This window comes from Drosophila subobscura, chromosome J (assembly GCF_008121235.1).
Source record: "Drosophila subobscura isolate 14011-0131.10 chromosome J, UCBerk_Dsub_1.0, whole genome shotgun sequence".
Classification (NCBI taxonomy): domain Eukaryota; kingdom Metazoa; phylum Arthropoda; class Insecta; order Diptera; family Drosophilidae; genus Drosophila; species Drosophila subobscura.
This window is the reverse complement of record NC_048532.1, coordinates 11,766,912-11,789,859: the sequence shown is the minus strand read 5'-3', so window position 1 is coordinate 11,789,859 and position 22,948 is coordinate 11,766,912. Positions and strand designations below refer to the sequence as shown.

The 22,948-nt window shown below is 45.1% G+C and overlaps 4 protein-coding genes across 9 annotated transcripts in view; 2 read left to right on the top strand and 2 right to left on the bottom strand.

Moving 5' to 3' along the window:
- Nucleotides 1–236: 236 nt before the first annotated feature.
- On the bottom strand, nt 237–22,902 carry LOC117895387. 6 transcript variants are annotated; one of them, XM_034803010.1, is made up of 4 exons: nt 22,326–22,661; nt 573–692; nt 367–396; nt 284–305 (listed from the first exon to the last, which is right to left on the bottom strand). In XM_034803010.1, the coding sequence occupies exons 1-4, from the start codon at nt 22,445–22,447 to the stop codon at nt 299–301; spliced, it is 279 nt and encodes a 92-aa protein (XP_034658901.1). In that variant the 5' UTR covers nt 22,448–22,661; the 3' UTR covers nt 284–298. The 6 variants fall into 6 exon arrangements, 2 of the variants coding, with proteins under 2 accessions (XP_034658900.1, XP_034658901.1); XR_004648924.1 differs by lacking the exon at nt 573–692 and having other exon boundaries at nt 237–305; nt 22,265–22,653; XR_004648922.1 differs by having other exon boundaries at nt 244–396; nt 22,265–22,655.
- LOC117895388 lies at nt 4,435–4,942 on the bottom strand. Its single transcript, XM_034803012.1, has one exon. It carries the CDS (start codon nt 4,761–4,763, stop codon nt 4,479–4,481), a length of 285 nt encoding a protein of 94 aa, XP_034658903.1. The 5' UTR covers nt 4,764–4,942; the 3' UTR covers nt 4,435–4,478.
- LOC117895384 (FH1/FH2 domain-containing protein 3) overlaps nt 9,708–22,948 on the top strand; it is a 44,003-nt gene continuing 30,762 nt past the window's right edge. The window contains 5 exon segments of the mRNA XM_034803007.1: nt 9,708–10,021; nt 17,110–17,160; nt 17,229–18,671; nt 18,673–20,786; nt 20,921–21,002. Of these exon segments, the coding sequence (XP_034658898.1) occupies nt 10,001–10,021; nt 17,110–17,160; nt 17,229–18,671; nt 18,673–20,786; nt 20,921–21,002 (3,711 nt within the window). The 5' untranslated portion in view covers nt 9,708–10,000.
- LOC117895385 (uncharacterized protein DDB_G0292186) lies at nt 13,124–15,143 on the top strand. Its single transcript, XM_034803008.1, has one exon. It carries the CDS (start codon nt 13,291–13,293, stop codon nt 15,055–15,057), a length of 1,767 nt encoding a protein of 588 aa, XP_034658899.1. The 5' UTR covers nt 13,124–13,290; the 3' UTR covers nt 15,058–15,143.

Sequence of the window (22,948 nt, the reverse complement as noted above, 5' to 3'; positions counted from 1 at the left end):
CTGCCTGCCCGTCCCTCTCTCATTTGACTCCCATCCTATGTTTTTTTTTTTTTTTGAGTGAGTTTTCATGCGGCGTGTTGCTGTGTTAATTGCTCGCTTGTGTGGAAAATTCTTTGATTTTTCTTTCGGCTTTTCGGCTGCTTGTGTGAACGCATTTTCACGCTAGCTTTCAGCCGAGAGTTTTACCCCCAACCGAAAATAAACTCAAAGCATATGTTTTTCTTTTCTTTTGCTTACCTGTAATTAGCCTATGTCATTTCTGTGTCTGCCCCCTTGCCAGGCGTTTCATTTTGTGTATCTAGCGTCTGGCCAAAATGTATCTACACATAAATTTTCTCTTCCATCGCACGTATACAATATATGTACATAAAGTCATGTTGAAATTTTTGGCAGCGCCTGCGGATCATAAAGTTCATAATTTATATTAATTTTTTTGGTTTATTTCTTACTGTTTGGTTTGAATTTTTAATGTATTTTCTGTATGCTTATGGGTTTGGGGTTGGGTTATACCAATGTTCCAGCACGTAATCCCTTGATAAGCAGTTTGGGCTACAGGCTAATCTCTGACTTACTTAACGCACAAAGTTCTGGCAATATTTTCGGCTTTTTGGTTTTGATGAACTTGTAGAGAAAAGGGTGTTTGAGAAGCCCGATTTAGATTTTGAAGGTGCAAATGATGTGTACTTTTGTGCCTAAAAAAATGAGTAAACATATCTGTAATCTGTAGTTCCAAAATCTTTAGTACCCTCAAATATACACACCTTAAAAATATACAACCGCAACCAAATCTATCCATATGCTATTATATATCCTTCTCTTACATATCTCTGCCTTCGCTTGGGCCCCAAATTGTATTACAACATCTTATCAAAACCAAATGACATAGAAATCGTAAAAGTTTTCATAATTTTTATGAAATGTGTTCAAAAGTCATTTTTCGCTAACAGCCAATTTGAATTAAAATTACATACATGCAATGTTGGCTATAAATACTTGACTTTTGGCATCGAAACGTGTTATTCTGTGGGCTACACACAACAACAAAAAGAAGAATAAGCCTAGAGTGCTGCAAAAGTGCAGAAAAAAACAGAGAAAAGTATTCAAAATCTTGAGTGAATCCTTGGCAATGCCGACAACAGTGTCTGCTCCACCACAGACAATGCTCTGTCATCCTAACAATTGTTATATCAACGGTCACATATAGAATTTTGGCACCAGGTAAGATTTTCCAACTGCATATACACATAGAAACCCAAATTGGAAGAGCGATTGAGATCTGCATGGTTTATTAAACAATTTTGTTACATTTTTGAGCGAGTTTTGTGTGAGTTTTTTTGTTTTAGCTCAATTTTCCAAAGGAACCAAAGCTTTTTTCTATCTGAGTGAAAAATATGGCAGCAGTTCGGTTGTGGATCGGTATGGTTCGTGTCGTGAACGATCTGCTCCACCTGTGCTCCACACACAAACACATACAGACACACACACAGGCATAGCTATACTTAAAAATGATTTTTCGCTTATTTTTAGCAACTGAATTTTACGTTATTTCAGTGGGTTTTTTCTCTCTCTCTGCTCATAATCATGTTCATTTTCCACACACATTTCACCTGAGGCTGGGCACACACATGTGTACATAGATATTTACATACATACATATGTACATACATATACATATATCCGTGGATGGGCCAACATTTCTTATATATTAGGTGGCTGTCCTGTCCGGCCAGTTTGTGCTTGGTATCTTCTAGATACACGTACGATACTTAGCGCTGCCTGGCCATAACTTTATTTATTTGATGCCCACACACAAACACGCACAAAAGTATCTGTGTACGCCAGGCACAGCACATCTCAGCACAGAATAACATTCTGTGTGTTTGCCACATTTTGGAATGTGTAATTATTTAAAAATAACCTGGCGAATATGTAGCAAGCCATTCGGCGATAAATAAGTTCGCCAAAAATAGCCACAAGCCAGACAACGACACCTTTTGTCAAAAAATTCCCAATTCGATTTGGATTCGGATTGAAATTTGCACAGAAATCAATTGCATAGGTGCTTGATTATATCAGGGATCGTAAAATGTAACTGCCTGAACTGATATCAAGATTGTGGACCTACATTTCCTTTAAGGAAGTCACTCCCTCTACCTCCCTTGTCTTTCCAATTCGATGCCGTTGCGGCCAATGCAAATGCATTCGAGCTTATAATTCCCAGCTGGTTAACGGCCCATTGCCCATCATTTTACAGATGCACTGAGGTCAGTGATGGTGTATGGGACAGGGACAGGAATACGTGCATATTCCCACCTCCTGAGGCCTGGTGGCAAGACAGAAATCACTCAGCGTTCGCATCGTGTCTTCTGTTTCTTTCATGTTTCGTGTGTGCCAGGCGCACAAAATTAGGTCAAAATTGTTATGATCACACAGATACAGCACACCAAAACACACACACATACGTATAGAGAAGCTGTAGAGAGGATGCCCTGCTATGCAGTTATATATAGAACGACTTCAGCTTGTACGAGGTGTTCCTCCTGCTTTACAAAGTGCGTGTGTGCCCATTTGACAAGTGCTCAGCAGCCACTTTCTGCATGCCTCTTGAGAGGCGAAGAGGCGCTCTCTGGAGAGTGCCACATAACAGATAGCGGGCTCAAGTGGGCGCCACTTGGGGCGGGGTCCTACTCGATGGGTGGTGCAGCAAAATTCCAAACCCAACGCCCAGTGCCCGGATAAAAATACACTTTTTAATGCATTCAAAACAAACAAAACGGCGCGCGCGCCTCTAATGCATTTCAGTTCCTTGAAAAAGCTTCCCCCACCCTTTCGCTTTTCTTTGCTTTTTTGCCATTTTCCTTTCTCATTTGTCGTTTGGGCGTTGACAACTTCAAATCAGCACTCCCACAGATGATTCACAAAACATTCGCTGCCAGGGATTTGGTCTCATAATGCCAATTGCCATTTAATGGCCAGTCAAAATGTATGCTTGACAAATCGAGGATTTAGTATACCTCTTGGTACTAACAACATCGACATCTCGGGGCTGTGACGTGTCACTTTTTCTGTCTCTCTGACTCATGCGGATGAGAAATACACTCATCCTCGCTACGATATGCATATGTATGTATATGCATCCCCCATGACCATGTGGGTGAAAGAAAGCTTGAAATATGCCACGCTATATAGCAACGATCTAGATCGGAATTATACCTGAGGGAAAGTCAAAATAAGCTACAATATCTAATCATAAATATGAATGTTTATGCATCTTCTATATGGTAAACAAATCTGCCATTTTGATCGATTTGGAAAATGTTATTTCGGCGAGGAAAAACTTGGTTTGTATATATGAATAGATTTTCTGTGCTTATAAATAGGCATTCAAAATAAAAACTAAATATTTTCGGCTGTATTTTTGTATCTACACACTTCCTCTACACCCTTTCTGGTCGATTCCCCTTCCCACAAAATGTTATGGGCCGTTGACAGAATTATTCGCTGTCAGAGATTTCATTAACTTGAATGCGGAAGATGTCGAGTGCAAGGCTGGAAATCATCAGGCACCTAAGTAATGATTTTATTACCACTAATTGTTAGCGGCAGAGCTATAAATATATATTTTTTGGTAGCGTGTTTGGCATTCGGCTTTGGCCCAGTCACGTTTCATGATTTAGCTAAATGATTAATCATCAAAAATATTTGCATGTCGTGTTGCTAAATGCAATTGCAATTTAATTAATTTCAACAGCAAATAGCATTAAAAATGTATCTTTGCTGACGATTCAAATTAAAATTGTATGTTTGGCTGAGATTTGTTCTAGATGTTGGAATTATTTTTTTCGATTTAAATGTAGATCATATACCACATATACGAAGTAGGTAGAAATCTACATTATCGAATCCACGCAAAGAAACCTTTGGATATCTATGTATTTCTCTAAATAGCCATGTCTAACTCCTACCATTGAATTTTCATAAATTGTATCTCTATATTTTTGTACACTGCTTTGCATTATTGATTACCAAAAGCGGGATATTTATGAGAAGAGTCTGATGGACAGTGACCACAGCAGGCAGCAGTTGAAAAAAGAGAAAATGGATATTTAAAATGCGCGCTCACTGGGTAGCATCTGCGAAATAATATCAAGTATTTCGACTTCTCATTCAGACAAAAACTGGCGTGGCTGCCAAAACGTGTACAATAGATGGCGACTCGAAATGTTGACACATAGATGGCGCTGTCTATTGGTTTGAAAATGTATGTAAAATGCATGGAGAAACTGCATCAAAGACATGTAAAATTAAAGAAAATCAAAAATTATATTTACAAAATTAAAATAAATAATTTAACAAAATTTGTATTTAATACAACTGAATCACATAAAAATATATTTTAATTATTGGAACCCTAATTACAACACGATTATTTGATTGGTCCTGGGCCTACCCACATAACATTTGATTGCAGAACAGTCTCAGTTCAAAAAGAACTCAATCAAGTTGGTCAGCCGGCGCATGCTGACGTAGTTGACCAGCACACAGTAGCCGTAGCAGGTGTAGATGTAGGCCCACCACTGAACGTGTAGCGGCTCCTTGAACCAGCCGCCACTCCGCAGGCGTCCCACTCCCTGGAAGCCATAGGGCTGCAGGACGTATGCGTGGTGTCGTTCAGTGACGAGGCGCCGGAACACCGTACCGCACAGATGGACCACGGTCAGCAAAAGGATGAGTCGCCGCAGGTGTACCAGCAGCAGCACCATTTTCTTATGCGTTAACTTTCTGCACTCTGATTACTCTCACTTGTACTTGTAGTTTTGTTCGTAGTTTTCGCGAATTTAATTTTACTTCTTCGTCTTTCGACTTATTTTCGCATTTTCGCGAGTTCTTTGCGTTGCGCCTTGTCGTTTTGTTTTCCTCGCATTTTTCGCCTGCCTCTGTGGTGGAAATTATATATAGATAGATATATAAAACCGATTTCGGCTGGCAACACTTGCCAAAAAGTTTTCACAACTATTTCTCGATCGAGAGCTTTTTCTGTTTGGCGGTTAGCTGTGCAATATTGGATTTTGAAAACTGTTTAGAATTAAAATGCCGCTTCTAATGCTGTGTTTACACATAATGTTGTAATAGTTTACAAGCAAATCGCCTGGAAAAACTGTCAGTGCTTGCCAAATCGAATTAAAATCCACTTCAACATAATACTGAACGCCTCTTCAGTTGCGCCTTTCAGCGCGTTTAGACATAAGCTATTCCCAAGTACTACCATAAAAAAAATATCTACAAAAATCAACAAGCTGCATCCGATTAAGATCGATAGAGGCAGTGGCATAATCTTAGGAGGGGTTTTGACAGAAATAGTCTTAACTTTGCAAGGGAATGGATCTGATATATATTTTCAAACAGTTTTTTTTGTCATTTCCATCAGGAAATACCCCTTTGAAACTGCCACTGACACTGCCTCCGGCGCATACGCAACGCGTATACGTAATATTTTCATGATACAACCACAAGAAAATACTTGAGACCCAGACACACACTTCTAAACAACAGCTCCATGCAATGCAACCTTGAAAAAGCGATCAAATGCTTCAGGTCCGTCCGAAAAATAAAACCAAAAAAAAAAAGTTGTGTCGGAAAAGCAAACAAAAGGCCCTCGCAGATTGCAACACACAGTGAGGCTGGTTAAGAACAGCAGCCATACAATATTTAAATTATATATTAGCACACAGAACGCGAGCCGTGGAAAATGTGGAAAATGTGCGAGACGAAAATGTGGCAATAGCCTCCCACAGCACAGCGGAAAATGGTATGTAAATAAAAGACTCAACTACAACCAAATAAATATACAAAAAAAACAGCAACGATAATTAACTACAATTTGGGCGGCTTATGGTATTTATTTGGCAGTGACAGGGCAAAATCACAGAACGAGTCCAGCCCCAGAGAGTTTCAGTCAAGGAATACTTTTTGATGTACGACAAGCAAATATTTTATGGCCTGCGCGTGCCAAATGTGAAAACGACCGCCTGTTGAATCAGATTACCCTTGGATTTTTCCAAATAGCATACAATAACGATGAGAAAATTCAATACATTTGTTTATAGAGACTTTAGATAGTTGGAATTTACTGAAAATATAAAGAAATAATCACTACAGACTCCCAAATCCCCATCCAAGTCCATATCATATCTCTTCCGCCTTGCGGACAACAAAACAATTTTCATTTGTTGGATTTTATGTGCCACCAAACAAATTGCATCTGTTTGTTCCTCCTTCCAATAGGATGCCTACCGCTGCCCCTGCCACAGCTCTCCATTCGTTTTATTAACTAGCGTTTGCATCGTTTCATTGCATAATCTGTCGCTGGAGGCACGCCCCCAAACGGGCCCAGACATAAATTACAAATTTGAGAAGCGCACAAAATGATTGAAAGCCGCACAGCAGAGACCAGAGCAGAGCAGGCCAGATCTGGGGAACACTGGGATGCGGATGGAGATGCTGATGCTGATGGAGAGGAGATCGCATTGGATCCCATTGGAACACTGGTGAGCATCAGTATGATTGACCGACCGCAGTGTGTGTGCACCTCACTGGCTGCTGGCTTCCTCACTGCCGACTGTTGCTCCCGGGGATTGCCGGGGTCTGACTTTTATGGCTGTCGGTGTATTTCTTTTTATTGCCTGCCCAAAATTCATTTCTAGTTTTCTGTTTTTTTCATCATACCCTGCCACTCAAAGGTAATACTTAATGGGTATATTGTGCACAAGTGGAACCAAGTAACAAGCAGAATGCAGCGTCCATTTCGGAGTCAGCAAGTCAGTAAACCCAAATGAAATTTGGATCACAAGAGATGGGCTTTCTTCTATATACATTTCTTTCCAAGTATAGGATACATTTTAGTCGTTACATCCATGGAGTTCTCCTTTGTGTTTCTCTCTTTCTTTGATTTGTTTGCATTCAGTTTTCAGTTTTCGGCTGTTTTTCTGGGTTGCGTTGGCGGCGGCGTCGTCTCCGCCTGCAGCACGCACTGGGAAAATGAAAATATTTGTGGAAAGCATGCGAAATGCACGCCTGTTGTTGGTATCTTTTATATTTTTTAATGCAGCGCTGAAAGCTATTTGTATCTGTCGGTCAGATTGGGTTAAATCTTGGGCCCCGTTCCGCAGTGATCTCTCTCCCTGCTGCTGATGCTGCTGCTGTTTTCCCCTGCCACTGCCACTGCACTCTTTCTGGCATGTCTTTCGTCAAAGTGTCGAGCCACTTTGCCTGGGGCTGGCCTGCTATTAGCCCATTGATGCTGCCTTTTTGGCTACATATTACTGCATGGCCCTTCCCTGTCTGTTCCAACCCCCCACTTTTGTCACCCTATTCTGATTTATGGTATTGGGGCTTAGGGCTTGGGGCAAGGCATTATCTTTCATTTAAATGGTTTTTGCCGCATTTTGCGCATATTTAGTTTTAAATGATTCTCACTAAAAACCCACGAATTCCCCGTTTCATTTTCTGTTTAGACGTCATCTTTATTAGCCGCACGCTTCCGGTGACTGCCAGAGGCAACAGCGGCAACTGCAAAAGTGGCACAAAGATTTTTATTTTTAAAACCAGAACAAATATCAGCATCTATGTATGTATTTATGTACGGTGTGTGCAATATGTGTCGTTGTCTACGTTGTGTGATATCTGTGATATATTCTTTCATGGGAAGGGTACATGTCTGCGCTGCACAAATGAACCAGAATGCCACATCGAGGGGCATAGGGTAAATGTGTGAAGGGAATCTATGCCAGAGCTATTAGGGAGCCATGACCTGAGCTAAAGAGATAACTGAATGAATTTGGAATTAACAATTATAGAATCCATAGAGTATCAATGGAAACAGACCAACAGGTTCCCTTCCCCACAAAATAAAACATCATTCGTTTGTGACAGTTCATCAGCTCATTCACAAGTTCATAGAACCCCTCCGTCGAGTGGTGATGGCCTGCCTTTCGGTTTCTTTCATTCAACGAAACTTGACAGACTGCATCTGTATCTGCTGGCGACAATTATCATCTGCAGCACACATTTAAGATACTTTTTGCTGTTGTGCTGGATACATTTTGTGCATCTTCCCCTACAACTGCGGGGCGGCCCACTCATCGATTAGTCACCCAAAAGACAAAAATATATTTCAATTAAATTATTTACCTAATAATAGACGCGGAAAATATGGGAAATTGTATCTACGAGTAACATGATGTTCTTTCCATAGCCTAGATACTCGTAGAATCGCGAAATACTTTTGAGCTTTACAAGAATTTTTACACACTTTTCGCTACAACGAATGGAAGGGGAGGGAATCAGTACATATAGCCGGGTTGGCCGATTTAAGGCAGATATACATAAGTTGGACAGAGAGATACATACGGAAAATAATGGGAAAAACATGAAAATAGGTAATAGCCGATATTGTGAATGCTCTAAGGGGGAAGTTTCTATGGGATTTCGTATAATTTTATTTGCAGATAAAGTAAAATACTTTAAAATTAGGAAGGATGTGTGGATTTTGGTATAAAATGTCCCTAAGTGGAGCTGATAATTAATGGAAATTGTACTTGAATTTGTTGTAGAATGTTTTCTTAACCCTTTCGTATATGCTAAGATCCTTTTCTACAAAAGAAAGATCCTCAAAGTAACCCTTAACCTGCTGATCACAATGCTAATGATACCCTGTCCGGTAGTGTGCTCTTAGAACGTTTTATTTATTTCTCTATTGCAATTTACAAACGCAGCGATCATCGACTGAGAAGCAGGAGACGAGGCAGCGATCTCTACGCTGCTACTCATCTCTTTGCCTGCCGAAAATACTACACGCACACCCAACGAGAGCGAGAGAGAGACAGAGAGAGAGACGAGAGACGAGAGACTTTTCTCTGCTCAGCTTTTCACGCAGTTCAGTGCGAGGGAAAAATCTCGGCAAGAAAATATATATTTTCCCAGCGGCCAGGCCAGACAGTTTTCCTTTGACAACGCGCCGAGTCGCACACACTCCGCTTCGGGCCGAAAACGTAACAAACGGGAAAATCGGAAAATTGAAAAACTGAAATACCGAAAATCGCATTCTGCGACAAAATAATCGTGTGAGAGAATGACTTGTAGCGTGGTGTGTGTGTGTGTGTGTAAATGTTGCTAAATTTATAAATAAAATCTGAAATTCTGCCTGTGCTCCCAAAGTAAAATGAAATAAAAGGAAAAGTTTTTTTGGGGTGGCGGAGAAAAAGTGGAGATGGAAAATAAGAAAAATATCAAGGCATAAATAAAACGCCTCGTGACGTGTCGTCCGCGCAGCATCTGATTCCCGTGTCGCATTTACCGGCTGCATTCTCAAATAGATCGGATCCGATGAGGAGCACTACAGGCACTTATAGCTCCTCTCTGGCTCTGCAGCTCTATACATAAGTATTTTCTATATGTATCTCAACCTGGCCGGTGCGTGCCGGCGGATTATGTAAAGTGGCACACACACCAGAGAGATCCCAATCTCGGTGATCCAACAGCGGCGAAAAAACCACAAAAGAAAAATAAATAAAACGAAAAGAAAGTTTGGCCGAAAGCAAAGAAAATCGAAAAGGAAAACAGAGTCAAGAATCGAGAGAGAGAGAGAGAGACAGGGGACAGGGCGAGAAATATTTGTCGCACGCGCGCGAATTCAGTAAATGTATCTAATTTATTTTGCATCTATTGCAATTGAGAGGCGACGGCCGCCCCATGCATCCGACAGATACGCTTTCGTAATTGTCGTCAGTGGTTCGAGTGTAGTGTATCTTTGCTTCGCTCGTCGCGCGTTCTACAACAGCAGAAAGACAAGCAAGACAAGTGTGTGTACGGCAGATTGGATTACCAGCAAAAGATAAACGAAAATAAATTATACAGATTTCCGAAACTATCCAAACAAAATCTGATAGAATTGTGATTGCTCCAAATCGCGGCAGCGATCGCTTGCCAAAAAACGAACGTAATGTCTTCCTATCGCAGTTATGTAAGTAAATCGTACAAGTTAATGCAGAGCCAACTATCTGTATCCGTGTATTCGCAATGTATCCGTGTATTTACCGAGTGTATCTATCTATCTGTGATCCCTCCCAATGTATCTGTGGTATTGTGATCTTGCCGTTTTGCGCTTTTCTGTGTGTGTATTTTTGCAATTCCTCCCATCCACAGACTTTTGTTTATTTCTAATTTGTTGCCTTACCTCACACGTAGCCAGATAAAATGTATCTATGGGTATGCGTATCTGTGAGTGTGCTTTTGTGCCTCCAGATCCATTGATAAACAATTTAGCCACACAGTTTGCTCATTGTCTGACTTTTGCCTAGTTAATTGCTCTCATTTTCCAGACAGCAGCTGCCTCAAATTATGGTATGGCTAGGTGTGGCTGCACTCTTTGTATAATTTGAATGAGAGAACGAATCAACGAATGAATGAGTAAATGTTTAAATGAATGAGCTGGAATTAATCACTTTTATGTGTACATTTACACTGATGATCATTTTGGCAGCGCATTCAAATGATTTTACTTGATTTTCGGTCATTTTTCATTTGCAGAGTATTTATTTGAATTATGTTTTATGCATTTTTTGATGAATGAATACTGCAGTTTTGAGCAATCAACGTCAGTTTTATTATTAGAAATAAGTGTGACTTTCCAAAGAGTATTTTAGGATCATTAATTTATGCAATCTTCATTGTACTTTGGGTATATCTATGAAAGATAAAATAACAGCCATAAAATATGTGAAAAAAACAGCTCAACATTGCTGCAATATTCCCATAAATTATGAGAAATCTTTTGGTCTAACATTCAAGTCGTTAATCCCCTGAGAAGCTTTCCCACTGATTGCCACCTCTCCTACATTGCCTAAATCCCATTCATGTTTCACTCATTATATCCTTTTGTACCAAGACATCAACTTTATGACTTTGGCCCGACATCTGACACGGCGCTGCATAAATCAATTAAATATTTTTGTGACCCTCTGAAACTAATAAACCAATCAATTTATGGCCGGAAAACAACAAGTTTCCAGCTCTACCCCATCAGCAAACAGTCCACCTTTCTCCTATTCCTTCTTCATCCTACTTCAACGATCTGTTTCAGCATTAGTTCTTAATTATTTTTAGATTCTTTGGATCTATAAATGTTGGAAAGAAAAGTAGTTTGTGTGACGCAGTGAAGAGTTCTTGTGCTCTTGTGTTGCTGCCTGCTTCAAATTGTTGGGTTTTCCCCTGGCTTTGGGGGTACTTTGTTGAAGATTTTTATGGCCAGAAGGAAGTTGTAAATATTTATGACACGCATAAAGTCGAAAGTTCCCTGTGAGAGCCGCCGCGGAGCACGCACCACCTAATTAATTAACAAAGTGTGAATCTTCATGCAATTTGTTTGAAGCCTCTGAAGGGATGGAGATGCAGAGAGCATCCTGATAAACTACGTTTATTGTTGTTCTTTGCTGTCTTTACTATAGTGCAAACTGCCTAAGTCATCCTTGACGTGAATGTGCTGAGGCCTCTTGACAAGCCGCACGGTCCTGTTGCCCTTCGTTACCATCCCGATGATCCAAGCTGGATGGCCATCCAATTCCTTGATCTCGGTGCAGAAGGCAGCAGCTTGCTTCCGTGGCATGCAGATGAGCAGACCACCCGAAAGTTCGGAGGCCAAACCCTCCAACAGTTGACGATCGTTGGCCCCGCCATTGTCCATGGCCAATGCTGCCATGTGGCCGATCAATGGCAGGTTGTAGATGTAAAAGGTTAGCTCATTCTTTTGCATATTTGCCAGGTGCTGGGCATGACCCACGAGACCCAATTCGCCAATGTGTGTGGCCCCGTGGGCATTGTGCTTGAACATAAGACGAGCGGCCACGCGATTCAGGCGGCACATCGAGTTGATGGCTTGGCGATGGGCCTGCTTCACTTGCTCCTCCGTGATGGTTAGCTTTATGCGCTTGGAGCGTGATTCCGCATCGCAGAAGGTCTGGTATGCTTCGAGTGCCAGCTGTGTGCCCAGTGGTTTGGTCAGCAGCAGGACATCGCCAGCGATAGCGTTTCCCTGCTCAATGAATCCGTCCTTCTGGCAAACGCTCGTGGCCACTCCGCCCAGAATGCACCACGGATTGACTATGCTCTGGACACCAGTTATTCGGGCGCCAGCCTCAGCGGCACAGCGCTTGAAGCCACGCATCATGAGGGGCAGAACCACATCGCGCTCCTGCTCCGTCCACCCACTGCTCACGCCCAGCAGGATCGTCAAGTTTTCGCACTCGCTGACGCCCATGGCATAAAGATTGTTCAGCACCTTGGCACAGGCGATTTTGCCCATCACATAGGGATCGTCGATGATGGGATAGCAAAGTCCGGTTGTCTGCACCAGCCAGCCAAAGCCTGTTCGCAGCGGAATCACAGAAGAATCGTGCGGGATGCCCAGTTGGGGCACAGCCGATGGAAACGGCAGCAACTCATCCTGAACTACTCTTTCCGGCTGCCCCTCTTTGATGAGCTTCGATTCAAAATGTGCGTCAAAAAGCGCATCCTTCGGCAAAGTGGCCAAGTCGCCTGCCTCCAGTTCGACGAAGCCTGTCAGGCGAAAGGAACTATCTAGTCCGTGATCCGTGGGGTCAAAGCAGGGACGCAGTGGGTCGTCTTGCAACTCCAAATTAGCAGCAGATTGAACGTCAGTGGCGGAACTCATTATTTTGTTCTTAAATATTCTTTCTTTACTTTTTGTTTGTACCGAGTATTCATTTGCAATGTGGAAAGAAGTTGTCAAAAACTGACTTGACAAGCGAAAGAACCGTTGTGTTCCAACACTAATTCCAGTGTTGTCAGCGCTTTCTAAAAGATAAACTTATAGAATTAGCCACAAGAACTGCTCCGCTGCAGAATTTTAGCTTCCAAATTCCAGTTTAAATGTTACTGGCGGCACTCATTATTTACTTTTACCTTTTTAACTTTCTCTTATAAGCCATGTTATCGACTTTCAACACTCTTTACAAGTGTTGGTTGGCAGGACAAAGTTTTTTTTCATTCCCCACCAAGTGTGCCTTGAAATTGCAAGTCATTCGTCTACCCCGGCACTTGTCATTTCATTTTGCAATAGCTAGCAAAGGGTTTCAGTTTCCGATCATTTACGTGTGCAAACAAACCAAGAAAAAGACAAAAAATTACAAATTCGAAAAGGCAGAAAGTCTGCGTTTATACAAAATCCAAACTACTAGAAAAGAAAAAGAAAAAAGAAAGTAAGAGACAGCAATCATGCCACGTCGTCGTCGTCCTCGTGGTAATGCCGCATCTCTGGCCCAGCTGCGCAAGAAGACCCAAGAGAGCAACAACAACTACAACGGCTGCAATAATAATAACAACACTAAAGAGAATAATAATAATAGCAACAATAAAACCAACAACGCAAGTGGCTCGAAAAGCTCAAATGTGAAAAATACCAATGCGAAAAAGGCAAATTCGAACAATTCCACAAAAACTAGCCAGAAGGCAGGGCAGCAGCAAAAACAACAACCAAAGCTGGCACAACCGCAACCGCAGCCAAAGAAGGTGAATCCGAGCTACTTCAAGAAGCCGACACTTGCCCAGGAACCAAATCAGAAGGCAATCTATGACCTGGAGCTGCTGGAGGAGGAGTCAAACTATGAGCAGGAGACAAGCTATGACCAAGGGTCCATCTGCGACGAACAGTATTCATGCACTGACAGGGAGCAGTCATTTGGTGACGATGAGCTGACCTATGACATTGAACCGAACTCTGAGAAAGTAGAGTCGTGCCATGAGTCGACTTATGATGTGTCTGAAATCGAAATGGATTCATTCTGCTATCTACAGTCGACCTACAAAGACAAAGACAGCTGTGTCCCAGAACCAGCCTGTGTCCCAGTATCATGCTCTGAGCCAGGCGCATGCTGCCACCAGGAGATATTCTTTGGCCCTGGGTCGATCTGTCACTGCGGACAGGAACAATATTTTAACCCGTGTCAGCTGCCATTCTATGACCAGGAGTCAAACAACGAACAGAAACCAAACTATGAACTCGAGACGCTCTACAAGCGGGAGCCGCTCTTCAACAAGAAGCCACGCTGCGAAGAGGAGGTAATCGTCGAACTGCCATCCTATATTCCCGATCCACTCTATGACCAGGAGCCAGAATCTACTGAAGAACAGCCAATCCTTGATGACCAATTGCCAGAGTTGTCCTACGACCAGAGTTCCTCGGCACCCGACGCCACGCCCGAAGATAGCTTTGCCTTTACGTGGGGCCAGAATGCCAACGGCGGGGATGTGAAGCTCTTCCCCGAGCTGTATGACCGCATGCCGGAGCTTCCTTCGTATGCGGACATCTTCGGACAGCCCTCGTGTGGCATCGACAACAATTGCATGGATTGTGTCGGATTGCAGGCAGCTTGCCAGACGGGTGGCATCCGGAGCACCCACGATGGACAGTTCACCGACATTCCTGACTCGATGATCCAGGATCAATTCGGAATATTGGGTCTACTCTCGGCCATACGGACCAGCCACACCAATCCGGTGGCCACCCAGCTGGTCTTTGGCGAAGATCTGACCACGTACGGCTTGGATCTGACGGCACTCGGCGACATTTATGTGCACTTCAATGGACCCTTTACCAACGAGCCGCCGCCGCGCAACTGCCAGGACATTGACTTCGAGATGAGCATGCGCCAAATGCGAGATGACATTGCAACGTATTCCTCTAAGGCGCCTGTTTGGGATCCCTTTGTGCCAGAGACTGGAAATTTGGGTTTAGTTTTTGGCAATAAAAATGCAGAGCAGCATGAGACGGAGCAGCAGGAGGCCGATCAGCAGGAGGAGGAGATGCTAAAGCAGGAAAATCCATCAGATGAAGAGCAGATGCAGCAGGAGGAGGAGCGGGAATGGGACTACGACTACGAGCCGTTCTCCACTGCACTTGCCGCAAAAGAAGAAGATACCTCAACTGATTACTCTTCAAATTCCAATTCATCCACAAGCTCTGGGCTACTAAGCCCAATTTAGAACACAAATTCCCAAACATGTCCACACTTTGTTTTGCATTTACAAAAAGTATCTGTGGAAATACACGATTATCATTTTATCATCTATTTGGCTAGTTTTATCATCCTGCTCAGCTCTCGTTTGGTTTCACTTTTATTTTCGTAACACATTTGAATTTCGTAAAACGCATTTTGTCGACACTTTTGACAGCGAAAAGTAGGAAAAAACATTTATAAATAAATCATACATGTCTGGCGGACATCGGACGCATGGCACGCGAATACTTGAGATCGTTGGACTCGCAAATATATATTGTACATACAAACATATGTACATAGTTATAGTTTGTTTGTTGGATTGTGGCTGTGCTTTATAGACTCGCTCGACTGACAGACAGGCGCTTTATGGCACATCCTGTGCCTGGGGTCTGCGGGTCCCTAATTGAGTCCGCATAATAACGCTGTCAGAAGTACGCACTCCACAGTGAGAGAGGGGCATATGGCAAACTCATTCCAGAGACGATCCATCCATGGACACATCCACATTTACATCCACATCTATCTCTATCCCACAAGACTTTCCTCCGGTGTCTGCTGGGGCTGAGTGTCGTCTCCGTTTGCTTGTTTTGCACATTGTTGTGGCTATTTGTGTATTTGGCATTCCATTTCACTGAGCGAAAACAATTAGCCGACACTCTCTGTCTCTCTGTCTGTTTTGCTGTCTCTTCTCTGTCTCACTCTCTCTCTGTCTTCATTGCTACCTCCCTCTGTCTATGTTGGGTCTGCCATTGGGCGGTCGCTGGAAGAATTCGTTATTATTATTATTCTTTATGCTGATTCCCTGATATGTGTCATGGGATGTTTTAAGGGGGCGACTGGCGCCACTTGGTATGGCAGTTGTTTTGCATCGAAACTAATTTAAAGTGAGGAATTTTCATTGAAGTATTCCATCAGTCACTTGGGAATTGATCACAAAAAAGGTATCAGAGAGGGAATATATTTTAATGTCTTCTAAAATAGCCCGAAAATGGAAGATTTCACACAAAATCTTGTACAATTTCCGTCGTTTCTCTGTGAATTTAGTGGGGGTTCAACAGCATTTCAACTGCTCATTAAACATCATTAATTGGTGCAAAGTTCTTTTGCTGTGCCAAAATTTTATTTTGCAATATTAAATGGTCGATCCATCTGTCTGTCTGTCTGTCCCCCTGGACACCACCTGAACCTGTTGGTTGGTTCTCTAAATATTTATATATGTAGATATGTTCGTTTGGCCAAGATGTGTCTCTGTCGTTATATAGGGACGAGGGCGCGAGATCTTCTAATGCCCCCGATGCTTGGATGAGTTTAGAAGGCAGATGTTGAAATAATCGAAATGAATCTGTTTACACGTCCAAATTAATTGAAAAACGCGTGCTACAGCGCCATTTAATTGAAAATGAAATAGAGCCAAAGGCAAGGGAAAATGCATTGAAGCGAGTTCAAAGCAGCAGCAGCAGCAGGCAGCCCCCAAAAATACAAATAACATTGGGGATCCAATGGGAAAGTTGGGGGAGATTCTTTGGCATCGTCTGAATTGATGTTGATGTTCTCTCAGACAGAGGCTGATGCGGCGACTGATGATGATGCCGGAGATGGGATGCCTAGCTGCTGCTGCTGCTGCTGCTGCTGTTGATGATGATGATGAAATGTGTGCGAATAATTGTCGAGTGCACAGCTCATTGAGAAAGTTCGATCGGGCGGGGGGTGGCTGCCGGAGAGTCAATTGTTGTTGTGCTCTAAGTGCGCCAATCAATCAAAGCCACACCATGTGATGTGTGATTCCCCCTATCAATTTCAATTATATTTGAATGAGAAAAGACAATGAAGATTTCGAAAAATAATACAAAGAATATGCAGAAGATTAATGAACCTTTTTCTGGGAAAATCCGTTAAATATGTAGAACAAATCTGAAAGGTGGATACAAATTTGTAAGTTTGTCCATAAAAGATGTCTCTTTATGTGTTTTTGGAGGACTGTTATGAAATATCTTTAAAATTCTGCGACTAATCCTCAATTTTTTCTCCTTTGCAGACACCCTGGAAGTCCAGTCTGGGCAGTTCCTACAAAACAGGCAGCTCTTCGGTAAGTCTACGCATAAATATTCTTCCTTTTATCCACTCATTCTCACCCCCTCTCTCTCTCCCTCACAGTATGGAGCAGGAACAGACTCCACATCGCGTTACAGTTCTCTGGCCACGCCCAGTGCCTACAGACCATCATTCTCGGGCGGTACATACCGCCTCAAGCGAGATCCACCCACAACAACAGCCCCACCGCCCGTCACCAGCTACGTGAGTCGCTATGCCAAGACAGAGCCCAAGGAGACGACCGCCAGTGAGCGGAGCAGTCCCATCAAGCGGTATACAGGAGTGGGAGCGACTAGCAGCACGCTGGGAAAGTACGGCAGATCCAGGGATCCCAGTCCCGTGGCCCTAGAGCACACGAACCGAGGCAAGTCGAGGGATCCGAGTCCGGTTATCGACAGCAGCAGGAGCAAACTGGGCACCAGCTATCGCAGTGGCAATGCCTCGACCTCCTCCTCGTCATCGGCTGCCAGGAATGGGTATGGCAGTCGCTTTGGCGCTGCTGCATCGAGGATCAGCAATGGGAGCAGCAATGGCAGTGCCATCTCCTACCTGACCACCAGCGATTTTCATGCACGAACCGCCAGTCGGGCTAGGGCTAGCAGGGAAAAGGAGCATGAGGTGCCCTCAAGTCCCCCAGAGAAACCCACTGAAGAGGCGGCAAAGAGCAAGCAGGAAAGCCCAGCGAAGGAGCAGGAACAGGATAAGGTTGAACCGGACCCCCAGCCCGAGGAAACCTTTGTCTCAGTGTCGGTGGTGACGCGTGCCACATCGCCCACACCACCAGGCAGCACCACCGTTCAGCGTACGCGTCGCATAGACATTGCCAAGACCATCGAAAAGACCATCCAGCGGTCCACGAAGCCCCGCCAGATGCTGGAGAAGGAGATCCAGTCGGACAGGTTGGACGATTCCACGCGTTATCTGCGGTACAGCGGTGGCAGCAGCAGCCTCAGCTCAACCTACAGCCCGCACAGGGATCGGATCAGCAGCCTTCGGTACAGTGCCAGTCCGCTGTCCAGCAAATCGGCGTCCCCCTCTGTGGAGGGAAAGTCAACGGCATCGCCGGCAGAGGTGCCCAGCCCAGCGCCCAAGAGTAATGGCAGCTTGAGTAATGGAAGCTCCGCCAAATCCTCTGCATCTGCCAGTAAATCGAAGCTCTCCCCGCCCAAGGCCATACGTCCAAATACCTCACGTCAGTCCTCCGTAGAGAATCTGGCCAATAAGCCTCCGGCTGTGCCCACCAAAAGTGAATCACCCACCAAGACCTGCTCTAGCTCCAGCTCGGGCAGCTCTGCCGTCAAATGGCCCAACAAGGACTTCCGCAAGAGTTCCTTGAATGTGGGACCCACGGACAGGCCGCGCAAGTCACGCACTCCCAGTGGCGGGGAGTCCGAGGACGTGGTGACCAATGGAGGTTCTGGTTCTGGCCAACTGGAGCGCTCGCCAAGTGCCAGCTCTGAGGTGAGTGTGGCCTCTGCCAGCTCTGGAAAGAAGAGCTCCAAGCTGAAGCAATGGCAAGGTGTCCTCCTCGGCGGCTGGTCGTCAGGGCACATCCTCATCCTCTGCGGCCACCTCCTCCACGTCCGCCTCGGACAGTGAGCAGCGTGGGGTGAAGACCGTTAAAAAGCAGAGCAAAAAGAAGACGCCCAAAGAAGGCAAGGTCGTTGCCGGCAATGCCGGCCAATTGTTGGCCAACCAAAATAGCCGCAAATCGAATACGCCAGCCGCCAACGCAACACCTGAGTCACCTTCACCAGAGAGGAACAATGCCGATCCCGATCCAAGTGAGAGTCCGGTGGCACCGGCAGCACCGCCGAACCGTTCGCCACAAACGCGACGTCTGCAGAAGCTCTCGTCGGTGTCGAATTTTTTCGCGAATCGTCAGCAAGACGCAAATAGTGAACCGATCTTCCTCGAAAGCTCAGAGAGCTCTGGGGAGCCGGAGGCCCCACCATCTATCAGTCTGGTCACAGATCTTAACACGAACGAACCGCGAACGAAATCGTCGAAATCGACAAAAACGACGCCCACGAGCGAAGCGAATACCTCAACGAGATCCCCACTGAGTCCTCCCAGTTCCAGTACACGCTGTCCCGCCACCACAAGGATCACAACCACTGGCACAACTTCAGCGACGATCAGTAGCAGCAGCACGAACCCCACCGCCACGCAGGACACCAGCCTGAGTACCACTTCGGAGCAGGATCCGAGCCAGGAGGAACCCAGCTGGTGGCAGGACACCAGTCTACAGATTAACACAGCCTCAGCTTTGGATCAGAACAATCAGAACGGTGATATGCCTCCGTACAGGCTGCGACACATTGATTCTGGGGAGGAGCAGGCCTGGTGGCTGCGCCGCAGCGAGGCGGATGATGAGGGAGATGACGATACGCTGGCAGAGGAGACACTCAATCCCCTGGACGATGATCCCAGTCACTGGAGCAGCCAGGATCACGAGCTGGAGACGCACTCCAAGGTCAAACAGATGCCAAGGAGCCGCATCTCGCCGGAGCAGGATGCCTGGTGGCTGGAGGAGGAGCAGGAACAGTCTCCGTCCCAAACGCAGGCGAAGTTGGAATCGCAGTCCCCTCAGACACGTTCCCTGCCACAGTCGCCGCCGCTAACCCGCTCCCTGCCACAATCCGCACCGCAATTGAAGTCCCTGCCACAATCTCCTCTCCACTCAAATGGCTACCACGAGGACGAGAACTACAACAACCACAATGAGACGCATGTGGAGGTAACCCTGAAACTGCCGAGCGGCTCCAAGAGCAACTCAAAAAGCCACAGCGACGACGGGCCCAAGCACTGGTGGATGTCTGGACCCACCAAGAAGCTCTTTAATGTGCAACGCGTGGAGTCCGGAGAGCGGGCCTGGTGGCAGGACAACGAGAAGGAAAAGGAGAAGGAGAAAGAGATGGAACCGCCGCCAATGAAGCCACCCACACCCCCGCCCCGCATCATCAAGCACTGGGAGTCGGGAGAACGGGCCTGGTGGCTGCAGGATGAGCCAGAGGCAGCGCAGTCGGCCGCAGTGGCAGTTGCAGTCGCTGCCAACGCCAGCAGCGATGAAGAGGAGGAGGAAGAGGAGCAGCAGCAGCGCCTGGGCAGAGATGAGACAGATCTAAGGCAGCAACAGCAGCACCAACTGGAGGCGCCACACGAGCTGAGCAGCTCCTTTCACTTTGCCTACACCGAACGCCCACCGCCGCTAGGGCAGTGCGCCAGTCCCGTGCCGACAGAGCAGCGACCGCGCTGCCCCTCGCCCTACGACAACATTCCAATGGGAAGAGCCCCAATGCCGGCAGCGCAGTCAGCGACACCGACGTCACTGCAGCCGCGCTTCTCCCCACAAATGAGGCGACCAGGTGAAAAGCTTTTCATCTCACGGCATCAGAACATCGATGAGCTTTTGGGTGGCGCTTGCCGGTCGCTCAGTCCGCTCTTCTACAACAACAGCAGCAGCGATGCGGCACAAGAGAGCGGCACGAATATGTTTCTGCTGGATGAGAGCTCCTCTCTGGCCAGCAAGAATATGTTCCTCTTGGAGGAGATCACGCCGGATCAGGTGCGCATCCACGATAGCACCGCTCAAAGGCCGGTCATACAACGCATGCAAAGGTGGGTAGCAGGAGAGCGAAAGCTTCAATAGAGAGAGAATGCTTTCTTTCGTTTGTTTTCTGGTCAATGTCGAACATGTGGTTGCTGATGCACACTTCCCTCTCTCTCTCCCTCTCTCTATTTTGATATTGCAGAGATGTGGAGTGGTTGGAGAATGGCAGCAGCTTTTACGAGCCGCCAAAGCAGCACCATCAGCAGCAACAACAACAGCAAAGGGTAAGTGGTTAACCACCCTCTCTCTCTGCCCCTCACTCTTGGTTTCGAAACAGACTGCAGTCTTTTTGGCAGCCTGCCCGGCGTCTCGTCTCGTTGCGATATCTATCGTGACGCCTACGCTTGTGTTAATTTATACAGATACCCTCACTCACTTTTCTTCATATAGAAAGAGCATATTAGCTAGTCAGATACTCCCACTCACTTATCAGCAGAGACCCTTACTCACATCTAGTCATTCCACAATTGCCTTTCACATTCAATGGCCTTATCGGCAGGACTTATGACACCCACTGTATCAATTACCCTGCACTGCAGCTGTAAGCTCATATGACAAAGGGCAAAGCATGGGTAGGGCGAGTCAAGGTGCGCTCGCTCACACCCAATTCTACAGTTATCAGAATCTGGCATCTCTCTCGCGCCAGATTCGGTACAGCAGAGTCCTCAAGTGTCTGTGATCACTGGCTTTTTGTCTTGGGAGAGGGGAGGGTAGCCAGTGAGTCAGCCGTAGGCTGTCATCCCGCAGGCTCTCTTTCGCTCTCACTCCCACACTAACAACAAAAGACAAACGCAACAAAGCGCAGAAATGTCAGAACAAAATGCGGAGCAGAAAAGGAGAAGAAGTAAGAGAACAAGAACTAGTGCTACGCTGTAAATGCCCTGTAAAATATATGTTTGGTCATTTTGACTTTATCATTCATATTAATGAATAATTATTGACAACAATTTTAGAATAAGGCTACATATGTAGATACATAAATCTAATTGAGAATAATAAGTAAATATATCATGCAAAAATTCGAAATGTCTCTACATGTTATGAATGTTATACCCCCCACTGGCAAAAGGGTATCAAAATCACACAAAAATTCCCGCTTAATTACATTCTGTCTGCGGGGCAGTCAGCGGGTCGCTTCTTCTGCGAATTTTTTTGTACTCTGACTTTGCGCTCCAGTTTGATGGGGTTCAACAAGGGAATCTCAGCAGAGAACCTCCCGGCTAAATGGGTCATAATGCAATTAACATGAACATAAAGCCAAATCAAGTGGGAAAGAGCAAAAATAACTGTGAATTCCAGTAACCTCACCCCACCACTGTGCGGGGTTAGCATTTAGCAGAGGAAACAAAGGGAGATTGCAAATATTTACATATATACTCGATTCGTTGCTTATGTACTCCTCGAAAATTGTTGACTTTGTGCCGCCAAATGTGGCCATAAAACAGTCTCCGTCGAACATTAAAAATCGAAAGTCCGTTCAACTTACCATGAGAGGAGGGTTGGGAGGGGTATCTCCCTAGACAAAGTCTGTTGTTGGTTCTTCTCACCTCTGAACCGCTGTCAGTCTGTACCGCTTTTTCTCAGCTTCTGTTCTCACCCCTGGAACCTCAAACAGAGGCTGTCTCTGTCTGTCGCATGAATCGCTATGCCAAAAATAGCTAAACGGCATTGATGCGTGAAAACCAAAGCAAAAAACGCGCCAAAAAATTACCGAAATTACATTATAAAAGACATTTAGTTTCGTTTATCGCACAATTATACACAAACGCAAAAAACACAATTTTAATGTGGATGAAAACAACACTCGCGGATGACTCATGTCTGTCTTGTGTGTGTTCTTCCATCAAACTGTTCGACGTCTGTCTTTTCCTTGCATCTTCTCTGTGACCGCTCTCTCACTCTCCCGCGTTTGCTCATTCTTCCTCGTCCTCTTCTTTGCTCTTTTGTAATTCAAGGCAATTTGGAGACAACTTTTTTATCAGTTCATGTACTATCATGTCTTTCGTTTTGCTTTTGTTGTTTAAAATATTGTTGCTTTAACATATTTGAAGTCTGAATCGACATTTGTTTGTCTCTGAAATTGGGGAAACTCCCTCTAGACGTGAAAACGTTCAGAGCAAAGTTGTACGTCTTTTTTCGATGATAATTTCTGTATTTTATATCCCACCCG

What these genes read in the sequence shown, in the direction of transcription:
- LOC117895388 (XM_034803012.1), bottom strand. Translation starts at nt 4,763, where the DNA reads ATGGTGCTGCTGCTGGTACACCTGCGGCGACTCATCCTTTTGCTGACC.
- LOC117895385 (XM_034803008.1), top strand. Translation starts at nt 13,291, where the DNA reads ATGCCACGTCGTCGTCGTCCTCGTGGTAATGCCGCATCTCTGGCCCAG.
- LOC117895387 (XM_034803009.1), bottom strand. Translation starts at nt 22,447, where the DNA reads ATGCCGTTTAGCTATTTTTGGCATAGCGATTCATGCGACAGACAGAGA. An exon ending in AGACTGACAGCGGTTCAGAG is followed by an intron (nt 693 to 22,325) that starts GTGAGAAGAACC and finishes TCATTTTTTTAG; the next exon opens with GCACAAAAGTACACATCATT. An exon ending in GCCAGAACTTTGTGCGTTAA is followed by an intron (nt 397 to 572) that starts GTAAGTCAGAGA and finishes TATGATCCGCAG; the next exon opens with GCGCTGCCAAAAATTTCAAC.